Source organism: Caretta caretta, chromosome 6 (genome assembly GCF_965140235.1).
Source record: "Caretta caretta isolate rCarCar2 chromosome 6, rCarCar1.hap1, whole genome shotgun sequence".
In the NCBI taxonomy this organism is placed as follows: Eukaryota; Metazoa; Chordata; order Testudines; family Cheloniidae; genus Caretta; species Caretta caretta.
The window spans coordinates 70174578-70198781 of record NC_134211.1 but is presented as its reverse complement, the minus strand read 5'-3'; the positions used below and the strand labels follow the sequence as shown (position 1 = coordinate 70198781).

At 43.7% G+C, this 24204-nt stretch overlaps 1 protein-coding gene across 1 annotated transcript in view; it reads right to left on the bottom strand.

Annotated features, from left to right (window-relative positions):
• INO80 (INO80 complex ATPase subunit) overlaps positions 1 to 24204 on the bottom strand; it is a 134181-nt gene that overhangs the window by 99910 nt on the left and 10067 nt on the right. Inside the window, exons 2-4 of the mRNA XM_048853134.2 lie at positions 6357 to 6542; positions 3479 to 3645; positions 3286 to 3353 (exon numbers count right to left, since the gene is read on the bottom strand). Coding sequence (XP_048709091.1) covers positions 3286 to 3353; positions 3479 to 3645; positions 6357 to 6499 — 378 coding nt within the window. The 5' untranslated portion in view covers positions 6500 to 6542. The remainder of the gene's footprint in view (positions 1 to 3285; positions 3354 to 3478; positions 3646 to 6356; positions 6543 to 24204) is intronic.

The following is a 24204-nucleotide window of genomic DNA, read 5'->3' as shown; positions in this document are numbered from 1 at the left end:
ACCATTCATACAGTGCTTCCTAATTGAAATCACCAAGAAGCATTTCCATGCAAAACACAAATAGTTTTCTTAGTCTGTCCTAAGAAATGGAATGCCTCATATGCAGCCAAAGCAGCAATTTCTACACCATTCCCTTTAGTTATACGACTGATTCTAATTCCTTTTCTTGTATTATTTGATTTTAAAGGGACACTTGATTAAACTGAAGGGGTAGTAAATGGCAAGCATTTTTTCTTTCAAGTGTTCAGGTTATCCTGCACGTCTTAGTGCTGCAACAGATCAGAAATACCACAGCTGGATTCACAAAAGGATATAGTAAATTTATTACTGTAACAAAGCTAAAAATTCTATATGGAATTTAACCTCATGATTCTGGACAAAAGAGGAGCAATGATGAAAGAGAGACAGGAATCTTACACACACACACACACACACCCCACCCCTCACCACATATTGCACTACATCATTGCCTTATTGGGATTTCTGCTTCTCTCTGAAGACACTGGCAACTACCAAAAGCAAGATATCAAATTTGATAAACCTGCAACCTGAGCCACTATGATAAGTTTTCAGGAGAGCATTCCTGAAAGGCCAAGCACAATACTCTAAGGGAAACATTCTCTCTCTTTATACAAAGCCAGAAGAGCCTTTGAGGCCATACACAGTGAGGTACAAGTTATGTCATGTCCTAAAACTACTTTACGTTCACTGGGGATCAGCTCCAGAAGAAAGGAGCATAAAGTCATCAATTCCTGCCACTCTTCTTTCCCATTCAGACCTGGAGCAATGAATTGGGCCTGAAATGTGTTTCATTTATTTGACCACAGCTTATTGTAATTTGGACATGGTAGTAGGTATATTTCATGTTTTTGAACACACACCTCTCATTTAAACAAACCAAAAATACACTGAGTATCATCAGTTCAGTCACTATTTTAGCATATAGAGGAGACTAAGACTCTGATCCAAGGAGACCATAACTGCATTCTGTGCTATATAGGTTCTCATACCATACATTACCATAGCATCAGAGAGCCTTCCAGTAGTGCATTAAGCAACGTGACTAATATCTGTCATGTGTGGTAATTCTCTCACTCACTCTCCCCCCAAGGACAGAACTGAGTGTAGAATGTACAGCTTTGTTTTGGTAGCATTTGTTTTGGGTTTTTTTTAAATCTAAATAAAAGCTGTCCTTCCCCTTAATAATACAGAAACTAACAAAGCTTTCTGAAAAGTAGTCAGATTTTACATTGAACTAATGAAGAGGGTGCAGTGAACAAATGAGAAGAGACCAAGAAAGTGCAAGACCTACTCCTGGGGGCATTCTGTGCCAAAAAATTAAAAATTCTGTAAATTTTATTTGTTAAAATAACACTATGTAATCACACCAGTTTCAATTATTTTGGTAATTTATTTCAAAATATCTGTAAGCAAATATGTCTGTAACAATACAGACACACACAAAAATTCCCCCAGGAGTAGAGAGTTAAAGAAACCACTATGACAATTCAGTTCCTGTTTCTCTACCCCCACGCCCCACTAGAGCCTAGCCAGGGATGGAGAGGAGGGGGGGAACAGACAGCCACAACCCCTCCTGCCCCTCGAACCCACCTGCAGAGTTACCCCTAGCCAATACACCCGAACCCCCTCCTCCCCAGAACCCAACCACCCCCCCACCCAGATTACCCGTCCCCCCGAGCCCATGGATCCAGAGAGAGAAACAGCCTGATGCTTGGTCCCAGACTTGCAAGGAATTTCCTGCACACTGCCCTCTCCTTCCCTCAGGGCATGCCAGGAACCCCCTAGCTCCCTCTCCCTCCCCCCAGCAGGGTCTTCTATGTGCAAGCTGGGCTCTACCAAGTCCAATGACCCCCCTAGTAGCAACTAGCAGCACGGCAGCCCATTTCTATGGGGGAAAGGAAATTTTGTGCACACGTCAAGTTTCTGCAAAATTCTGCATTGCACAGTGGTGCAGAATTCCCCCAGGAGTAAATAGCAAACTAAAATTTTTCATGTCATCACTTTTCCTCTTTTCACAGCTCCACAACACATTCTCACACCCCCGCACAGTTAAACAACTTCACAATACTATGTTCTGTCCCCAGTAAGAGGGTACTGCATTTTCTTCCTAAAACTGCTCTGCAGTACAATATTCCTAATTTTAGGCTGTATCCAGTGAGCCCTCGGTACAGGTGAAGAGCAAGGGTTACAAAAGTGGCTTTAAAATACCTTGACATTCCCCCAATCCTGAAGCTGAGAGCATACCAGTCTGGTCCCTGATATGACTTACAGCAGCCTTTACACTGCTCTAGTTTGTGACAGCTGCCAATGGCCTTAGGGGTTATTCTGGTAGCCAGGAGTTGCTGAGACATATGGGAGCCCTGGCCTTGCTCTATTTCCAACAGCCACAAATCCTGTGCTAGTGACCAGGAGGGGGATTGTGTATAACTGTTATATGGCTCAATGCCACGTGAAGATTTGCCTTGATGGAGCAGAGGGAGTTGTCATGTGGCTGCAATTGCCAATTTTAGTACATCACCAAGCAATCCTAATGAATAAGGAACACCAGGAACTAGACTTTCAATAACACATTATTTTGTCTTTACAAGGAAGGGGTAAAATGAAATGAATCACTGAGAGGCTTACTGTCAGAGGAAACGTTTAGTGCACTACATTTGATGGGCTGTTTGTGAGGGAGGGGCAAGGAAGAGGGTTGGAGCAGTCTATTCACCTTGGCTTCACTCCACACCTGCCCCTCTTATTCTCTTTTCCCCGCCCCCTTCACCGCTCCATTTCCTTTTTCTTTCCATTTAGCTTTTCTCTCTTAAGTAAACCCACCAAAAAAATAAATTAAAAAAAAGAAAAAGTGGAACTAACATGACATTGGCTGCCATCACTTTGTTCACTCTGCTTATTCACTCCCTTTCCCCCACCATATCTGTCTTGTCTATTTAGACCATAAACTCTTGAGGGCTCGGAATATCTCCTACTCTATGTTTGTACAGTGCCTAGAACAATGGTCCCCCATTCTTGGTTGGCCCTTAGGCACTGCCATAATAAATATATTAATAATACACAAGTTAATAAATGGATGTGCCATATTTTGATCAGTGTTTACTAGCAGGTTCAAGTTCGTTTTTTTTTTAAGCATTCAGTGTTTCATAAGAACGCTAAGGAATACCACCACACAATCACTTTTGTTTCCCCAGTCAAGGTAGAATACCCCTAGAGATTACACCACAATAGTTATTGATCACAGCTTCCCTTCACCTCCAGTACTCTTACCTTCAGCCACTTTCTGCTTTTCTTCAGTTTGGAAAAGTTATACAAACTCCCTTTTTCTGACTTTGGCTCTGTTTAAAGAGGACATTTTATTTGATTATGAAGTAAGTGAATTTAAAGAAAAAAACCTATAAATATAAACAAAGAAGCCACCTTACCCCATAGCAAGCAGGAATTCAATCTGATGCACACTCACCTGGCTGCAGTATTCCATTGAGGGAATGTGTGTTTAACATCCCAGAATTTCCTGTTCCAGAAGATTCCCCAAGCAATGAATTTGGGGGCTCTTCCTTAATTTGCATCAGGGAATCCCCAGACTGTGGCAGCAAAGGATTGTCATCCAATCCATCCTCGCTTTCATCACTGCAATAGGACACACAAAAATATGATCACAGCAGGAGAGGAAAACACTCATAACTAGGGGCAAGGACACCCATAAAAGACATTATAGAAAATGCAATTTTCCTGTGTGGCACTTGTCCTGGAGATTAGGAACTAGGGATTGGAAAGGTCTCAAACTGTCTGCAACAATTATACAATATGAAGCACTGCTTAATGTTAACTTCTTACATGAATCTGTCAACTGCTCTGTAATTTGATAGTATCATAAAACTTTTAATAAAATGGTGTAGTGATTTAAAAATATAAATGCAAAGCAAATGTAGTAATAATTTTGCCTTATTATTTTCCAGGGAGAAGGCTCTTGGGAAATAGGAAAATGAGTCTAGAGCAACATTACATGGAAAATTTTGGAAGAGGAGGTAATAGAAGAGAGTCAGGTAATTGATGTAGGTCTTATGGATGGCCCTCTACTTCAAAGACCATTTAAGCAATCTGATATAGTGGAGTCTGATATCCTTTATGGAATCTGTATTAAAGGGCATTACAAGTCACTACTCTTTACCTGCTGTATGTATTATATAGACAAATGTGTTCATCTCTTTGCTGGAAATGTATGGTCCTCAAGTACTGTATTGTTCTCAACCACATATGCAATTAACTGATAAACCAAGACAGTGCACATATTGTCCTGTGACTCTGCCCACTTTAACCCCTGTCCTAAATCATCAGGAAGACCATAGCACCTGACCTCTCCCTTAGCCTTTGCCAACCAGCCACAAGTATTCCCTGGATTGAGAGGGCTTTACAGAGTACAGCAAGGCTCCCCTGGACTGCATAAATGGGAGTGCTGACTTGGAGATGTGCAGTGTACAAAGTGACAGGGTTGGGTATGGAGGAGTAAGGTACTGTTATAGTCCTAGGTCTTAGTGTTATCGCTTCAAAGCCAAAGTTAAGGTTCAGATCAGTGCCACTCAGCCTAAGCAACCAACTGAGCGGGTCGGTCATTCAGCTTCTCACTCACTGAGCATGTCCTTGGGGAGCATGAATTGAGTAAGAACCTGAGCCTTGAGATAAGCCTGGGCACAGGTTCCTTTGTCTCAGCTCCTTGCCCACATCTCAGAACTATGTAGCTGTGTCATGTATAGAACATGTCCATTCTCAGTTCCCCATGTTTCTCAATGCCGTGTACTTGTAGCATGACCATTCTCAATTACTCACCCAGTTTCGCTGATGTGTGCGATTCTAGAACACTCTGAAAATTAAAAGCAGGTCACTGGGGGGAAGGTCTTTATCTTAGGAACTCCTTGGCCAGGTATGACTCAAATCTGCCATATCTACTAGCCTGTGACATAACTATTTTCAAGGCAATCTGCCTAGACACACATTTAGAACACACTGAAAAGTAAAAGCAAGCCTAGTTAAGGGCTGTATCTTAGAAAACTCTTGACCCAGTGACTCCAAATTTACACCACAAACTGTAATCCAGGTCCTCTATTGGCACACTAAATTTTAAACCAATCTGGATGTGCCTGTAAATTACACAACCCTTTGAAAAATCAACTTGAAATTGATGTGTTTTGGTTCTATCCTCCATCCCAGATTTGACTACCAATAGTTGTAAACCCCTTTACAGAACCAGAAAAAGTCTAAACTTTTGAAATACTGCCGTATAGATAATTCTCTGTGGCAGTCACTAGCTGAAATAATGAGAAATCCACTGTTATCAGTTTCATGGGGATCCTTCCTGTATTTTTCCCCCAACTCAGGGGGGGCGGGGGGGGAGGGGGAGGACTCAGAACAGAAATTTTTTTAAAAGTGGGCTATTTTGAAGGGGAGTCTGTAACTTGACCCACTGGAGCAAATAATCCCAGATTCACACCATTAACTCTACCCCTGCCCTGATATTTCATGGAAGTTTTCAAGGCAATCGGTCTATAAATATTCATATGCATTTTAGAGCACTCTGAAAAATGAGATCTTGAACAGAAAGCTCTGCTCACCTTTAGCTATGGCATTGCTACTGCTCTTCAGTAATAACAACAGAAGAAATCATAAAAGCAGTAAATGGTGGTTAAAAAAAGTCTACTCCTTTTTATATTTTCCTATGGGTAACCAATTTTTTGACCCCCCAAAACCTCTTATCTCATATCAATTTCCATATCCAAAATTCATATAGAAAATGAAATTTGTCTGAATGAAACATTTTACCAAGGATGCTAATGGACACTTTAGTAAAGTCATGTTTGGCTTGTACAAGTAATAATACTTGACGCTTACATAGCACTTCTCATTGGAAGATCTCAACATGTTTTACAAAGATGATACTGGTATGTTGGTTTGCTTGCTTGTTTTTTTTAAGAGAAGATTTTTGTTTCTTAATAGTTCTATTTGTTTCCTACCACACAATTCTGTGTCTGACAACAGCACTGAGATGTTACAAATGATTAAGGGCCAATTCTCTTCAAAACTAATTTAAGATTTAATAAACTAAGCCTACTTTTTAGTAAAAGCTGACAAAAAGAATTCTTGACCATTATATCTGGGCTAACAATGAGCCAAGTAACCAATCTATGTGAGGTAAAAAGACCAGAGAACAAAAATCCTTGAAAAAGCAGGATTTATACTGTGCAAGTGGTTACTAACCCCTTACAATGGGGGTTGCCTGGAAACAATACTATACAATGTCTCTTTTCTGGGTGTTCCCAACCTAAAACAGGATAGGTTTTTGGTACCTGGATATACTCCTGTTGAAGATGGTGGATGTCTGTCGTAGAAACTGATCCAATCGCAGAGCTCTCTCCAGACATTGCAGATAGAGGGGCTTCGCCAGCTCTGTGGAGCTGCCATCCTCCCTGGCACCCAGCTCCGAGGCCATAGAACAAATCTCTCCTCATGCACAGATGCTTCCAAACACACAGCTGGGTGAGAACAAAATGCACCCATTATCTCACTTACCAGGGACTGAAGAGAAGGAATTAAGTGCACTGGCAGAACGTATTGTATATTATTTTATAGAACCCCAAAAGAAGCTAAGCACTTCATAGAAGACAGAGAAAAACAGGGTTCCTGATCAAAAGAGCTTATAATCTAGAGATTTCTGAAGTAACCAAAAGATTAACCAGAGAACAATGCAAAGTTGGAGTGACTGGGGATGTGAAACAGGTTTCCCAAAAACATTCCAAACAAATCAAATTGACAAAACTGTCTGGGAACAAAAAACTCTAAGCAATAAGAAATAAAAGAACAATAAAGTTGTTGCTCTTTTCTGTAGTGCACCTTCATTCTTGTTACAAACAGGTCAAACTGCTGGAACCTAGATATTAGAAACACAGAAGGTTGACTTTTATTAAGTATTGGGTTCTGGAGATACTAATACGGGGTGTGGCGTCAGGAGAGCCCATTCTCTACGTTAATTTTGTTGTGGACTTCACCACCATGTGTGGTCTTGGACAAGTCACTTCACCACTCTTCCTCAGTCTGCATCGTAAAATGGGAAAAGTAATATATAGCTACCTCACAAAATTGTTATGGGGATTCATTAATGTTTCTACAGCACTTTAAATATGGCAATAACTTTTTAATAAGAGATTATTTCAAGCACACTGGTCAACCAATTGCCTGAAATAAGAGTTTCAAAACAAGCCAGCAGTTATGCTATTCTAGTGTTGCTATATCACTGATCACTTTTATCCCCAGCTCATAAAACTCCTGTTCCTCTAGTTGGCTAGCCGACAAGCACCTTATTTCAATATATGGTCACCAAGAATAGGACTACAAAATTCTGGGCATATTAAATAACACAACTTTGTATACGTAAATCAGCTGCAAAATCTGTGTTAATGCAATACTAAGGTTGCACAGTTAAAAAATATCAGGAAATGCACAAACTAGGATTTTAACAGCAATGTTAACTTGGCCAAATAAGTTCTCTATATTTTCCTATAGGCATTTATGGTCTATTTTCAGAGAGACTGAGCCTGACCTAGTATAACAATGCCTTATATCAAATAATATTGAGTTAGGAATACAGGAAGTACAAAGAATCCAACTGATGAAAGAAAGCATCATGTACTGAAACATTCACCATTATTAAAGGAAACAAGCTGAACTTTGAATGAAATGGGCAGCCACATATATCATACGAACCGCATACCTGTAACCCAGAAATTAAAAAAAGTTAGAGAAAACTTTTTTCAGTTGAATCTTATATAAGGTGTTCTGGAAGAGAAAAGAATCACAAAAACCAACATGGGAGACTAACTTTTTGAGTGGACCCCCTTAAGTTCACAATTGAAACTAGAATGTATTTTTTCCTCATGCATATCTTTTTGTAAAAAACTATTACTTTTATAGTGCCACAAGGTGTGCTTGATATTTGGTTTACAAACATACAACAAATTCTTGCCCAAAACAGCTTACAGTCTAAAATTAGACTATTGCTCCTTTTGCTATATTTAGTATCAACTGTTGCCTATGTATTTTTTTGCGTATGTATTTTTAAAAAATCATCCAAATTCCTTTCTTACCCTGCCCATTTTGTAACATTAGTGAAAGCTCCTGGGTTCTTTAACACTAATCCAAATAGACTTTTTGCTTCAAGCTATTCTTCATTTATCTTCAGGATTTTAGGTTCTCCAAAGAAAGCCTGAAATATTTATGTTGCTGAAGTTATTCAAGGTAAATAAATGTTGAGCAGACTTTGAGAATGTCTCTACTACAACCTTATCAATTGTTCTTTTGTTTTCTTCTGTTACAAATACAGGCATAATGCCCAGGACAGTGTAGGAAGATTATTTTTGAACACACAATTGGTTTTATTTCCAAATTCAAAGAAGTTACTGTGCATATGAGAGCTACTTATGCCCTATGTGTAGGGCCCTACCAATTTCATGGTAGTGAAAAAACGTGTCACCGACTGTGAAATAAGCCCTTTCCTGTTAAATCTGATTTCCCTCTTGCTGCTGGGATGGTAGGGACAGGACTGGTCCTTCCCCGCAGGGCAGCTCTCCCAGGCAGATCAGCCCTACCTTGGAGTGCTTTCCCCTGCTGCAGGAAGCTCCAGCCCCAGAGGTTCCTGCAGCTGGAGGAGACTTGTGGAGGTGGATCCAATATTCCCCTGCTGCTGGGAGTGCCCCAGCTCCTAGCTAGGAGTCCCTGCTGGGCTGGGGAGGGACAGGACTTGTTCTTCCCTTGCATGGCAGCTCTGGGGCGGGAGGCAGGAAGGGGGCAGATCAGATCCACTTCCAGGTACCTTTTGGGTTGAGACCCCCAGTTACAACACTGTGAAATTTCAGATGTAAATAGCTGAAAACGTGAAATTGACCAACTTTAAAACTGTCTGGCCATGAAATTGATCAAAATGGACCAGGAATTTGGTAGGGCCCTACCTATGTGATAATGATGTTCAGTTGCAAATAAATTTGTTCAGCTTGAGATTTTGTTTCTTGGGAAGCACCATAAATCAGCTGTTGGAGAGTTTTATAGTTTCTTTGCCAAGATCAATTGCCTTCTAAATAATTCTTATGGTTTGTGTCATATGTGTAATAACAATTTCTCAAAAGGTATCCTTGAATGCCACAAAACTTGAAAGGAGATTTCCTCCATTGTCATTTGTGTCAAGATATTGCTACATTTTTTCAATGACTGAAGTGAACAAATGTGTTTTATTTTTCACTTGTGCATTTAGTCAAGGGTCTGGGTCTTCAGGCACATCATCTGAAATGAGTACTGTACCCATTTTTGGCATTGATCCTGCAAGGACTTAGTACAGATTTGTAGATTTTAAGGCCAGAAAGGATTGCTGAGATTACATAGTCTGACCTCCTGCATAACACAGGCCATAAGACTTCCCTGAACTGAATTCTACTTCAAATTCAATGGGTGTGGTTGAACTAGAGCATATCTTTTAGAAAAATATGCAGTCTTGATTTAAAAATTTCCAGAGATGGAGAATCCACCAAAACCCTTGGTATATGGTTCCAATGGTTAATTACCACAACTATTTAAAAATTGCATCTGATTTCTAATCTGAATTTGTTTAGCTTCAACTTCCAGACACTGTTACATCTTTGTCTGCTAAACTGAAGATCCCTCTATTATCACATTTCTGTTCTCCAGGTAAGTATTTATAAACTGATCAAATCATCCCTTAAGCATCTCTGATAAACTAAACAGACTGAGCTCCTTAAATATCCCACTATAAAGGCATGTTTTCTAATCCTTTAATCAATCTTGTGGCTCTTCTCTGAACCCTGTCCAATTTATCAACATCCTTCTTGAATTGGAGACACCAGAACTGGACACAGTAACTCAGTAGCAGTTCCGCCAGTGCCAAACACAGAGGTAATATAATCTCCTTACTCTCTGATATTAACCGTTTTTGCATCCAAGGATCACATTCACATTGGGAGCTCATGTTCAGCTGAATATCCACCATGACCCTCTAAGTCTTTTTCAGAGTCATTCCTTCCCAAGACAGAGCCCCATCCCTCAAGTATGGCCTACACAAGGTGGATAAAAATCAATTTTTTTTTAATTTAAAACTGATTTTTTTGATAAAATGCTTTTTGAGGAAAAACCTATCTAAAGATAGTTTTAATTAAGATACATTATAGCTCAAAGATATCTCATCATGGAATAGGGATTATAAATTCTAATTCTATAGTATGAGACAATATATTCATGTAATGTTTAAGAAAAGCTCTGTAAATTAGTTCCAATAATTAATGGATTAGGGACCCAATCTTATAGGGTTCCAGGGGCTTCTGTATAGGTTATTTAGGTTAATCTTTCTGTCTACCAAATGGGACTCAGTGCTCAGTCTAGAAGATACCATCAGAGATGTTTAGTTTTGCAGTTCTCCGATTTGGGTCTCCCGAGATAACATGCTTATTAACAGCAAAAATGTTTTTAAGTAAATAAATATATAGAGGTGAGAAATAACAGACCTCAACTCTACTGTCCCTCTGCAAATTTGTGTACACAGAATCAATCCCTTACCTCTCTCTAAAAGTTCAAAGTTTCAAAAAGTTCAATGAATAGAAGATTGTTGGGGAGGAATAGATCTGGACAAGGAGAAGAAGTCTGGAGATAAATGTGAGAAGCGAGGGACATATCCTTGGTTTTGTTAAAACATGATATGTTTGCCATTGAAGAAAAAAAATCCAGAATACTTAACATTGTTGTTTTAGTTAAATAAAACAATTTAAATGTCTGTCTGGTGATGTTCTCCTCCTAATACAGCCTGGTAAGAAAATCCTCCAAATATTAATGATTAACCCTTTGAATTGGGGATAGTTCACCTCCCAATGACTTCATAAATATCTGCTTCAATTACCTTTGGTAAATGAAATGACCAAACAATCATTCATTTTCTGATATAGCTGTAAAATTCATCTGAAAAGTTTTCAAAATAAATCACTGTTTAAAAATGTATAGTGTGTACCTTCTAAAAATGAAACCTACATCTATCTGAGTTGTGAAGAATATGTATTAAGGTTATAACAACCAACAAGAATGCACTTTTATGTAGAAAACCATGATTAAATTGAGTCTTCCTGACTAGTGATTTAAATCAAATCCACCCTGGGCCTACATATATAGAAATTAACAATATGACCTTACATTTGGCTGTATAGAAACATGTTTGCTTGACTCCAGTTTATCAGACGATCTAGATTATTCTGTATCAGTGACCTGTCCTCTTCATTATTTACCACTCCCCCGATTTTTTGTCATCGTCAAATTTAAGCAGTAATGATTTTATGTTTTATTCCAGATTGCTGATAAAAGTCTTAAATAGCGGAGGGACAAGAACTGATTTCTGTTGGACCTGGCTAGAAAGACACCCACTCCATTATTCCCTATTTACAATTACACTTTGAAAAATACACAAGTTTTAATCCATCTAGTGTGTACCATACTGATTTTGTATAGTTCTAGTTTTGTAATCAAAATGTTGTGTGGTACCAAGTTAAATGACTTACAGAAGTCTAAATATATTTCATCAACCCAATTACCTTTATCAACCTAAATTGTAATTTCATTATCTTATAAGGGCAAGTCATGCCTGACTAACCTAATTGCCTTCTATGATGAGATAACTGGCTCTGTGGATGAGGGGAAAGTAGTGGATGTGTTATTCCTTGACTTTAGCAAAGCTTTTGATATGGTCTCCCACAGTATTCTTGCCAGCAAGTTAAAGAAGTATGGGCTGGATGAATGGACTATAAGGTGGATAGAAAGCTAACTAGATCGTCGGGCTCAATGGGTAGTACTGGAGGGTAAGGATAGGATACAGAGGGACCTAGACAAATTAGAGGATTGGGCCAAAAGAAATCTGATGAGGTTCAACAAGAACAAGTTCAGAGTCCTGCACTTAGGACGGAAAAATCCCATGCACCACTATGGGACCGAATGGCTAGGCAGCAGTTCTGCAGAAAAGGACCTAGGGGTTACAGTGGACGAGAAGCTGGGTATGAGTCAACAGCATGCCCTTGTTGCCAAGAAAGCCAATGGCATTTTGGGCTGTATAAGTAGGGGCATTGCCAGCAGATCGAGGGAAGTGATCATTCCCCTCTATTCGATATTGATGAGGCCTCATCTGGAGTACTGTGTCCAGTTTTGGGCCCCACACTACAAGAAGGATGTGGAAAAATTGGAAAGAGTCCAGCGGAGGGCAACAAAAATGATTAGGGGGCTGGAGCACATGACTTACGAAGAGAGGCTGAGGGAACTGGGATTATTTAGTCTGCAGAAGAGAAGAATGAGGGGGGATTTGATAGCTGCTTTCAACTACCTGAAGGGGGGTTCCAAAGAGAATGGATCTAGACTGTTCTCAGTGGTACCAGATTACAGAGCAAGGAGTAATGGTCTCAAGTGGCAGTACAGGAGGTTTAGGTTGGATGTTAGGAAAAACTTTTTCACTAGAAGGGTGGTGAAGCACTGGAATGGGTTACCGAGGGAGGTGGTAGAATCTCTTTCCTTAGAGGTTTTTAAGGTCAGACTTGACAAAGCCCTGGCTGGCATGATTTAGTTGGGGATTGGTCCTTCTTTGAGCAGGGGGTTGGACTAGGTGACCTCCTGAGGTCCCTTCCAACCCTGATATTCTATGATTCTATATCTTGTCTCTCCCACCAACAGAAATTGGTCCAATAAAAAATATCACCCACCTTGTCTCTTGAAGATATCAAGTTAGTTTGACAAGGTCTATTTTCCATAAACCCCTACTGACTGGCATTAATTAACCTGTGACGAAGTGGGACTGTTCTTAATGTTTCCTCTGAATAGTGTGGGGGTGCCTCAGTTTCCCCTAGGCAGTTCTTAAGTATCTAGGTGGTGGGGTAAGGGTGTATGATCATTGCAGTGCCCTAGAGGGCATGTGTGTGCAGGAGTCTGGACACAGAGAATGGCCGACACCCTGTTTCCTGGCAACTGATGGCCTGGGCCCTTCCCCCCCTGCAAGGTGAGAGCTGAAGGGTTGGAGAACAAAGGAATCAGGTGACCTCCTGGCCCGGGAAAGGAACAAAGCCCAGAGGAGGAGGGGCTGGAGGGGTTTTTCAGTTTGGGGCTGGCTGGGACATGGAGTGAAGTGCAGACGTGGTTGTCTGGCTCACTGCCCCCCAGAATGGACCCAGCTGAGGGGTCCCGTTCTCTGCACCTGCAAGCTCTGTTTTAGACCATGTTCCTGTCGTCTAATAAACCTTCTGTTTTACTGGCTGGCTGAGAGTCACGTCTGACTGCGAAGTTGGGGTGCAGGACCCTCTGGCTTCCCCAGGAGCACCGCCTGAGCGGACTCGCTGTGGGAAGCGCACGGAGAGGCAGAGGATGCTGAATGCTCCGAGGTCAGACCCAGGAAGGTGGAAGCTGTGTGAGCTGTGTGTCCTGAAGACAGGCTGCTCACAGAAAGGCGACTACCCCAGAGTCCTGACTGACTTCATGGGGAGCAGTTCCAGAGCATCGCCCAGGAACTCCGTGACAACTGGTGGCAGCGGTGGGATCTACTGCACCCCGTGGATGGCGCTTCCTGCAGTAAGTGACTGGGGAGCAGTAACACGAAGGGGGATTGCCGAGGACCAGGCCTGCTGAAGGCTCAGAGAGGAGCGGTTTCGGGGGGCGGTTAACCCTTGGGAGTGTGTGACCAGCGAGAAGTACTGTGCAGTAATGGGGTCCCCCTGGGGACTGCAGTGAGCAGTCTCAGGGGCGGAGGAGTCTGCAGCTCGACCCTGGCAAAGAGGTGGTGACCTTGAGAAGGGCTGGCACACTAGGGGTTCTCCCTGGAAACCGTGGGGAGCTGAGAACACACGGGCCTGTGAGTCCACAACAACTTGGGAGGAGCGGAGTGATGGCCTGTCACCGTCTCCTTAAGAAGGACATTGTAACCCTGTGCAGAAAGAGAGGGTTGAGCATTGGAAAGTTCACCAAAGCAGAGTTAATCGTGCAGCTGGAGGAGGATGACCGCTCTAAGGAACAGATTCCTGACCCCAACTGGGGCTATAGCAGGATCTGGGAGCAGCTGAAGCGGGAGCCAGGCATCGCCAAGACTCCTGTCCCCGACCAGACGAGGGTCTTCATGATCGGGTTCCCCATCGGGGGATCAAGACGGACGGGATTGCAGCTGAGTCTGAGAGAGCAAGAGGACCGTGGGAGACAGCGAGAGCCCGAGAAAGAGCTGCAGAAGCAGCAGCAGCATGAACTGGCGGTGGTGGGGCGGAGAGGCCTAGGGGACCTCCCCGGGGTGAGTGGGGATAGATCCCGGGGGGCCAGTTCCGCAGGGAACCTCGAGACTAAATTGCTGCCCCTGGTTAAGGAGGGGGGGGGTGTGGATGCCCACCTCACTGCCTTTGAGCAGGCTGGCGATTTGAACCAAGGGGACCCTGCGGAAAAGCCCCGGTGTCTAGCTCCCTTGCTGGGTCCCAAGGCCATAGACTCCGTCAGCCAGGTGGTTGGGGATGTGGACAGGCTCCCACTCCTGACCCCAACCTATATGTCTGTGTGGAGTTTCCTGGGGCCAGGCCCCCCGGACCTCCAGTGGGAGTAGAAGGTGATGGTCAATGGGGAGACATTCTTGGGGTGGCCAAAGGGCATGGGCTGCATAAACCTTCCCACATGCGGCCTGCGAGTGCTATCGACCACCCCTGATCTAAGGGAGGGCGTGAAACTGGAAGGGCCTGGTGTAACTCCTACCAAGGAATGGGAGAGATGCTGGGGCATCCATGGGAACGTTGGTGGCTTCGAACTTCCCCAGGTCACCGGCTAAAGTGACCCCGCTCAGTTCGATCTCGAAGGGGGGAGAGATGTGACGAAGTGGGACTGTTCTTAATGTTTCCTCTGAATAGTGTGGGGGTGCCTCAGTTTCCCCTAGGCAGTTCTTAAGTATCTAGGTGGTGGGGTAAGGGTGTATGATCATTGCAGTGCCCTAGAGGGCATGTGTGTGCAGGAGTCTGGACACAGAGAATGGCCGACACCCTGTTTCCTGGCAACTGATGGCCTGGGCCCTTCCCCCCCTGCAAGGTGAGAGCTGAAGGGTTGGAGAACAAAGGAATCAGGTGACCTCCTGGCCCGGGAAAGGAACAAAGCCCAGAGGAGGAGGGGCTGGAGGGGTTTTTCAGTTTGGGGCTGGCTGGGACATGGAGTGAAGTGCAGACGTGGTTGTCTGGCTCACTGCCCCCCAGAATGGACCCAGCTGAGGGGTCCCGTTCTCTGCACCTGCAAGCTCTGTTTTAGACCATGTTCCTGTCGTCTAATAAACCTTCTGTTTTACTGGCTGGCTGAGAGTCACGTCTGACTGCGAAGTTGGGGTGCAGGACCCTCTGGCTTCCCCAGGAGCACCGCCTGAGCGGACTCGCTGTGGGAAGCGCACGGAGAGGCAGAGGATGCTGAATGCTCCGAGGTCAGACCCAGGAAGGTGGAAGCTGTGTGAGCTGTGTGTCCTGAAGACAGGCTGCTCACAGAAAGGCGACTACCCCAGAGTCCTGACTGACTTCATGGGGAGCAGTTCCAGAGCATCGCCCAGGAACTCCGTGACATAACCTCCTTTATTTCTTTATTAAATCTAGCCCTGTATCAGCAATGCCATTACTTTGCCAAGGCTCAATGTCAGGGTGACAGACCTATAATTATCCAGATCATCCTGTTACTCTTTCGAAGTATTGGTACATTAGGGTTTTTTTTTTCCCCAGTCCTCTGGAACTTCTCCAGTGTTCATATACTTATTAAATTAATTAACAGTCCAGAGAGCTTCTCAGCCAGCTCTTTTAAAACTCCTGGATGCAAGTTACCCAGACCAGATGATTTTAAAATGTCTAACTTGAACAGTTATTGTTTAATATCCCCCTTAGATACCGTTGCAGTGGGAAGTATATCATCACCAGGATACGAATACATCATCCAACTTTTTCCCAAATATAGATAATAACTTTAAACTCATGCATACTTTTAGCAGGATCAGAGCCTCAGAAACTAAATATTTTGAGGCTTTTTCAGCCTTTATGAAAATCAAACTTATTCCAGATGAGGAATCATGAACTTTGGAAAGCAGATTCTTTACTTTTTGGGTTTAACAGCCACCAGACATCAACTACATTATTTCCCATAAGGACAGAATTGAAGATTTTAGATTTTTTGCTAATCTGTAAATTGGGGGAATTTCATCGAACCCAAATTTTAAACACAGCACTAAAGTCTCCTCCCATAAATAATTTATTTGTGTGGTGGGAACAATTAGTAAATAAATCTGACAGAAAACAGATATATTTAGAGGGGCATACATACACCAAATATTAAGATTCCCAGGCAGTATGCCAGAATGCAAGAGAGAAAATTCCTCTCTGGTCTTCAAAAAACTGTAATAACCACAAAGGGTAAGTTGTATTAACATAGTAACTTCCTTTTGATGGGTGTATTGTTGAATACATCAAATACTTGTTCCACCCAAACATTTTTTTCCCCCCATTTAATTGTGTTCTGAAGTATATAGATGCATTTCTTGAGTTAGGGTAATACCCACTTCCACACTTGAGACAGAAAAAATCTCTGCCTCTTAGAAATATAGTTGGGTGTAAAGAGAGAGGGGAAAGGGTTGAGATTTGCAAGTGCTACAAAATTTGCTTATTGTGTTTAATGTTAACGATGGCAAAATCTGAATCTCATTTACACTTTTTTATTTGGTTATGACATATTAATAGTGTAAAATATGCCCGCAAGTGAAAGCGGTAAACTTCATTCATCCCTATATCACAGTTTTAGTCAGACGTAGAGATCAGCAGTAGAATTGTAAGAAAAGGATACCAAGCCCTGGTCTACACTAGGACTTTAGGTCGAATTTAGCAGCATTAAATCGACGTAAACCTGCACCCGTCCACACAATGAAGCCCTTTATTTCGACTTAAAGGGCTCTTAAAATCGATTTCCTTACTCCACCCCTGACAAGTGGATTAGCACTTAAATCGGCGTTGCCGGCTCGAATTTGGGGTACTGTGGACACAATTCGACGGTATTGGCCTCCGGGAGCTATCCCAGAGTGCTCCATTTTGACTGCTCTGGACAGCGCTCTCAACTCAGATGCACTGGCCAGGTAGACAGGAAAAGAACCGCAAACTTTTGAATCTCATTTCCTGTTTGGCCAGCGTGGCAAGCTGCAGGTGACCACACAGAGCTCATCAGCAGAGGTGACCATGATGGGGTCCCAGAATCGCAAAAGAGCTCCAGCATGGACCGAACGGGAGGTACGGGATCTGATCGCTGTATGGGGAGAGGAATCCGTGCTATCAGAACTCCGTTCCAGTTTTCGAAATGCCAAAACCTTTGTCAAAATCTCCCAGGGCATGAAGGACAGAGGCCATAACAGGGACCCGAAGCAGTGCCGCGTGAAACTGAAGGAGCTGAGGCAAGCCTACCAGAAAACCAGAGAGGCGAACGGCCGCTCTGGGTCCGAGCCCCAAACATGCCGCTTCTATGATGAGCTGCATGCCATTTTAGGGGGTTCAGCCACCACTACCCCAGCCGTGTTGTTTGACTCCTTCAATGGAGATGGAGGCAATACGGAAGCAGGTTTTGGGGACAAAGAAGATGATGATGATGAGGTTGTAGATAGCTCACAGCAAGCAAGCGGAGAAACCGGTTTTCCTGACAGCCAGGAACTGTTTCTCATCCTGGACCTGGAGCCAGTACCCCCCAAACCCACCCAAGGCTGCCTCCTGGACCCAGCAGGCGGAGAACGGACCTCCGGTGAGTGTACCTTTTAAAATACTATACATGGTTTAAAAGCAAGCATGTGAAAGGATTACTTTGCCCTGGCATTCGCGGCTCTCCTGGATATACTCCCAAAGCCTCTGCAAAAGGTTTCTGGGGAGGGCAGCCTTATTGTGTCCTTCATGGTAGGACACTTTACCACTCCAGGCCAGTAACACGTACTCGGGAATCATTGTACAACAAAGCATTGCAGTGTATGTTTGCTGGCGTTCAAACAACATCCGTTCTTTATCTCTCTGTGTTATCCTCAGGAGAGTGAGATATAATTCATGGTCACCTGGTTGAAATAGAGTGCTTTTCTTCAGGGGACACTCAGAGGAGCCCATTCCTGCTGGGCTGTTTGCCTGTGGCTGAACAGAAATGTTCCCCGCTGTTAGCCACAGGGAGGGTTGAGGGGGTAGCCACACGGTGGGGGGAGGCAAAATGCGACCTTGTAATGAAAGCACATGTGCTATGTATGTAATGTTAACAGCAAGGTTTACCCTGAAAGAGTGTAGCCACTGTTTTATAAAATGTGTCTTTTTAAATACCGCTGTCCCTTTTTTTTTCTCCACCAGCTGCATATGTTTCAATGATCACAGGATCTTCTCCTTCCCAGAGGCTAGTGAAGATTAGAAAGAAAAAAAAACGCACTCGAGATGAAATGTTCTCCGAGCTCATGCTGTCCTCCCACACTGACAGAGCACAGACGAATGCGTGGAGGCAAATAATGTCAGAGTGCAGGAAAGCACAAAATGACCGGGAGGAGAGGTGGAGGGCTGAAGAGAGTAAGTGGCGGGCTGAAGACAGGGCTGAAGCTCAAATGTGGCGGCAGCGTGATGAGAGGAGGCAGGATTCAATGCTGAGGCTGCTGCAGGACCAAACCAGTATGCTCCAGTGTATGGTTGAGCTGCAGCAAAGGCAGCTGGAGCACAGACTGCCACTGCTGCCCCTCTGTAACCAACCGCCCTCCTCCCCAAGTTCCATAGTCTCCACACCCAGACGCCCAAGAACGCGGTGGGGGGGCCTCCGGCCAACCAGCCACTCCACCACAGAGGATTGCCCAAAAAAAAGAAGGCTGTCATTCAATAAATTTTAAAGTTGTAAACTTTTAAAGTGCTGTGCTTAAAGTGCTGTGTGGCATTTTCCTTCCCTCCTCCACCACCCCTCCTGGGATACCTTGGTAGTCATCCCCCTATTTGTGTGATGAATGAATAACGAATGCATGACTGTGAAGCAGAAATGACTTTATTGCCTCTGCAAGCAATGATTAAAGGGAGGAGGGGAGGGTGGTTAGCTTACAGGGAAGTAGAGTGAACCAAGGGGCGGGGGGTTTCATCAAGGAGAAACAAACAGAACTTTCACACCGTAGCCTGGCCAGTCATGAAACTGGTTTTCAAAGCTTCTCTGATGCGTACCGCGCCCTCCTGTGTTCTTCTAACCGCCCTGGTGTCTGGCTGCGCGTAACCAGCAGCCAGGCGATTTGCCTCAACCTCCCACCCCGCCATAAACGTCTCCCCCTTACTCTCACAGATATTGTGGAGCACACAGCAAGCAGTAATAACAGTGGGAATATTGGTTTCGCTGAGGTCTAAGCGAGTCAGTAAACTGCGCCAGCGCGCCTTTAAACGTCCAAATGCACATTCTACCACCATTCTGCACTTGCTCAGCCTGTAGTTGAACAGCTCCTGACTACTGTCCAGGCTGCCTGTGTACGGCTTCATGAGCCATGGCATTAAGGGGTAGGCTGGGTCCCCAAGGATAACTATAGGCATTTCAACATCCCCAACAGTTATTTTCTGGTCTGGGAAGAAAGTCCCTTCCTGCAGCTTTTGAAACAGACCAGAGTTCCTGAAGATGCGAGCGTCATGTACCTTCCCGGCCATCCCACGTTGATGTTGGTGAAACGTCCCTTGTGATCCACCAGTGCTTGCAGCACTACTGAAAAGTACCCCTTGCGGTTTATGTACTCAGCGGCTTGGTGCTCCGGTGACAAGATAGGGATATGGGTTCCGTCTATGGCCCCACCACAGTTAGGGAATCCCATTGCAGCAAAGCCATCCACTATGACCTGCACATTTCCCAGGGTCACTACCCTTGATATCAGCAGATCTTTGATTGCGTGGGCTCCTTGCATCACAGCAGCCCCAACAGTAGATTTGCCCACTCCAAATTGATTCCCAACTGACCGGTAGCTGTCTGGCGTTGCAAGCTTCCACAGGGCTATCGCCACTCGCTTCTTGACTGTGAGAGCTGCTCTCATCTTGGTATTCATGCGCCTCAGGGCAGGGGAAAGCAAGTCACAAAGTTCCATGAAAGTGCCCTTACGCATGCGAAAGTTTCGCAGCCACTGGGAATCGTCCCAGACCTGCAACACTATGCGGTCCCACCAGTCTGTGCTTGTTTCCAGAGCCCAGAATCAGCGTTCCACAGCATGAACCTGCCCCATTAGCACCATGATGCATGCATTGGCAGGGCCCATGCTTTCAGAGAAATCTGTGTCCATGTCCTGATCACTCACGTGACCGCGCTGACATCGCCTCCTCGCCCGGTATCGCTTTGCCAGGTTCTGGTACTGCATATACTGCTGGATAATGCGTGTGGTGTTTAATGTGCTCCTAATTGCCAAAGTGAGCTGAGCGGCCTCCATGCTTGCCTTGGTATGGCGTCCGCACAGAAAAAAGGCGTGGAACGATTGTCTGCCGTTGCTCTGACAGAGGGAGGGGCGACTGACGACACGGCTTACAGGGTTACCTTCAGGGAGCTAAAATCAACAAAGGGGGTGGCTTTACATCAAGGAGTATTACAGGCAGGACTTCACGGAGGGTTCCAATAAGAAATGGTGCACCTAAGTTATTGTTCTTATTGGAACAAGGAGGTTAGCCTGGCCTCTGATTGATACATGGCTAGATTTACCTCGCTGCACCTTCTCTGTGAGTGACTGCAGTGTGACCTAGAGGAATGAGTCCCCTAGACAGGGGAGGGGGGGAAGCAAATGAGTACAAAACAAATCTGGTCTGTTTCTTGTTTTGACCCACTCCATCTATCTTTTACATCTTTGGCTGGCAGCAGACGGTGCAGAGGGACTGCATGCCATCCACATCTCATGGCTGCTCAGCAGAAGATGGTACAGTTCGACTGCTAGCCATCCTCATCTCTTGCCTGCCCGGCAGAAGATGGTACAGTACGACTGCTAGCAATCCATATTGCCTGCCTGCTCACCATAAGACGGTTCAATAGGACTGACTGCAGGACTAAAGAGAATGACCTGGTCAAGTCACTCCAAATTTAGTACCTGCGCCCATGTCTGCCCAGGCGCTCCCAGCCGACGTGGCCAGGAGCACCTCGGACATGACGACGACGGCTACCAGTCGTATTGTACCGTCTGCTGCCAGAAGGCAATGGGTTGCTGCTACTGTGTAGCAATGCCGTACCGCGTTTGCCAGCACCCAGGAGACACACGGTGACGGTTACCTGAGCGGGCTCCATGCTTGCCGTGGTATGGCGTCTGCACAGGTAACTCAGGAAAAAAGGCGCGAAACGATTGTCTGCCCTTGCTTTCACGGAGGGAGGGAGGGAACAGGGGCCTGACGATATGTACCCAGAACCACCCGCGACAATGTTTTAGCCCCATCAGGCATTGGGATCTCAACCCAGAATTCCAATGGGCAGCGGAGACTGCGGGAACTGTGGGATAGCTATCCACAGTGCAACGCTCCGGAAGTCGACTCTAGCCTCGGTACTGTGGAAGCACTCTGCCGAGTTAATGCACTTAGAGCATTTTCTGTGGGGGGACACACACTCGAATATATAAAACCGACTTCTAAAAAACCGACTTCTATAAATTCGACCTTATTCCGTAGTGTAGACATACCCTAAGAGAAAGCTGCCTTGAACAATCTATAAGAGAAGTATCTGAATGGTAGCTGATATTATTACCCAAGGACTTCTTGATGCCAACTGGCATAAGGTTAACAGGAATCCCCTGGGTTTGGTATTTGGAGAACTAGAATGTAAAGAGTATCATGTGAGGTCTCTAATGAAAGATTGCATCACTCAAGTCATCAAAATCATTACAAAAATGCATGTATGGATGTTGTATAAGGATTTACATATATAAATACTGAAAATTCTGTTCTTAAGATCTGCGTCTAGGGCTGGGCACAAGCAAATGTAAAAAGCAGATTCTCTTTCACACAAGAAATGTTTCTCTATATGTCTGCTTACACATAAATTAAGTATTATATGGTTCACAATGGACCTCCACTCACAAATCTGAACTGAATGCCAATGAAGGATGGTGAAATCTTCAGAGAGAGGAAATTAACAGGCAGAGGTAAACAGCAGGTGTTGTCCTGTTTAGGAGTAATACAATTAACTTTTGAAACTATATTTGGTGTACAGAGGAACGCCCGCCATACTCCATCAGTCTGAGAAGACAAGCTCTCAGCAGGCTTGATTTTATGAGAAAGGGTCTCGATCAAACTGGTGGAAAATGCTGGAGAGAATTTTGGGTGAGATAAGCTTCTTTACACAGGAAGATAACTTGTTAGTTAGGTTTAGGCTTTAGAATGTGTGCTGTGATGTTGTTTTATGTTACCATTTGATCCCATCTCTCATACTGGTTTTTATTTGAATCTACAACCTTTCTTTATTCTTAAGAATTTTAAATTCTTTCCTTTTGCTTTATAACTGAAGTCAAGCACCGTGCATATTATAGGAGTGGTGCTCCAAGGTAAAACTGGTGAACTGCGATACACCTTTCCATTGGAAATAGAGGATCTGGGATTTCTGTGGGTATCCACTGATCGGGACTGGATACCACCGAAGGACACTTTGAAGGGAGTCGGGGGCATCTGTCATCAACCTGCAAGGCAAAGAAAAGTCTGATGCACCCCAGAGGAGAGTGCTTGAGTGACTAACAGGGTGATTGTGTTAGGGAACTAACACTTACTGGGTACAGACAAGACTCCCTCGCTCTGGAGGCAGGTGGTAACAAGCTGACTCACAGCTCTGGGTATCCCAAGAAGCGTCACAGATATAGGCCCCCTTAATTAGTACAGTCTGTAGGCTACATGGAAATTAAAGACGTCTCTCAATTAGAAGTATTATAATGTTTCCTATTAACATATCAAAGATAAACATAACACAGAAATAAAGTAAAAATATTGAAATATCTTTCACCTAAATAATATTGCTATTTAAAGTATATATCTGTATTAATTTTCACAAAAAGGTGCCTTAACACTTTGAGTTACGTATTTCTTAAGCCTGTTTAAAAACCGCTGTGGAAGCTCTGAAATTTGCAAATTTGTATTCCTTTAAAGATCTTTAGGGTTGCTGGATACAAAGTAATACATATCTAAAACCATAATCTCTGAATAGTTTTCTTGCTGGATTGAATGCTGTTCTCTGTCACTGCAAATAGGGAGAAATCTCTTATGCAAATTACAGTTTTTTGCATTTGAGAAAGTAAAATGTCTTTAAAATTATGTAGGTAGACAGTTGCAAATTGGGGGTAACAGTCATTTCTTGCACACTTGGCACCCGACAGGCTCTTATTTTTAGACTTAGTCCTTTTTGTCAATCTGGTAATTTTTTTGAACCATCGAGAAATAATGCTTGTTTGATCAGGGTTCTCCACTCCTTCCAGGAGATTCAAGATATGAGTACTTTTCCTTTTCCTTTTTTTAAAATGTCTTCAGTCTCATCCACATCAGTAACTAGGCGACACCATTCAAGGAGCCACAGACAGCCATCTATTATTTTTGGTCTGTTTCAGATGGCAATACAATGTGTTCCCTTGTTAGACAATTCTGAAATCCATTTATTCCATCAGCTAGTTGGTCTAAAGAAGACTGGAGAGACATTTTGATTTCTGAAAACTTACCATCCATTACTTACCAACACCTGTTAGGGATGGTCTAGATAATTCTTAGTCCTGCCTTGAGTGCAGGGGACTGGACTAGATAACCTCTCGAGGTCCCTTCCAGTTCTATGATTCTATGATTACTGTGGGAAAGTTTGGGTGATTTATCTTGGTGCCCTGATGGCTAGATTTTGCCCAGTAAATGGCTCCACCATCTTGATTTTCTTTCTGATTTGCTCCAACGCTTTAGTAAGTTTTAATATCAAATTTAGCAGGTGGTCTGTCTTAGTTCTAAAAAAAAAACTATTCCACAGTTGTTCAGGAAGTTATTTTTGTGGTTTTTTTGGTTGGAGTGCTGAAGGTTGGCATTTGAAATAAGGATAATAAAAAGATTCAATCAAGAGCTCACAGAGTAACTACTTGGCTGTGTCATATTAATGTTGATAAATGCAAAGTAATGCACATTGGAAAGCATAATCCCA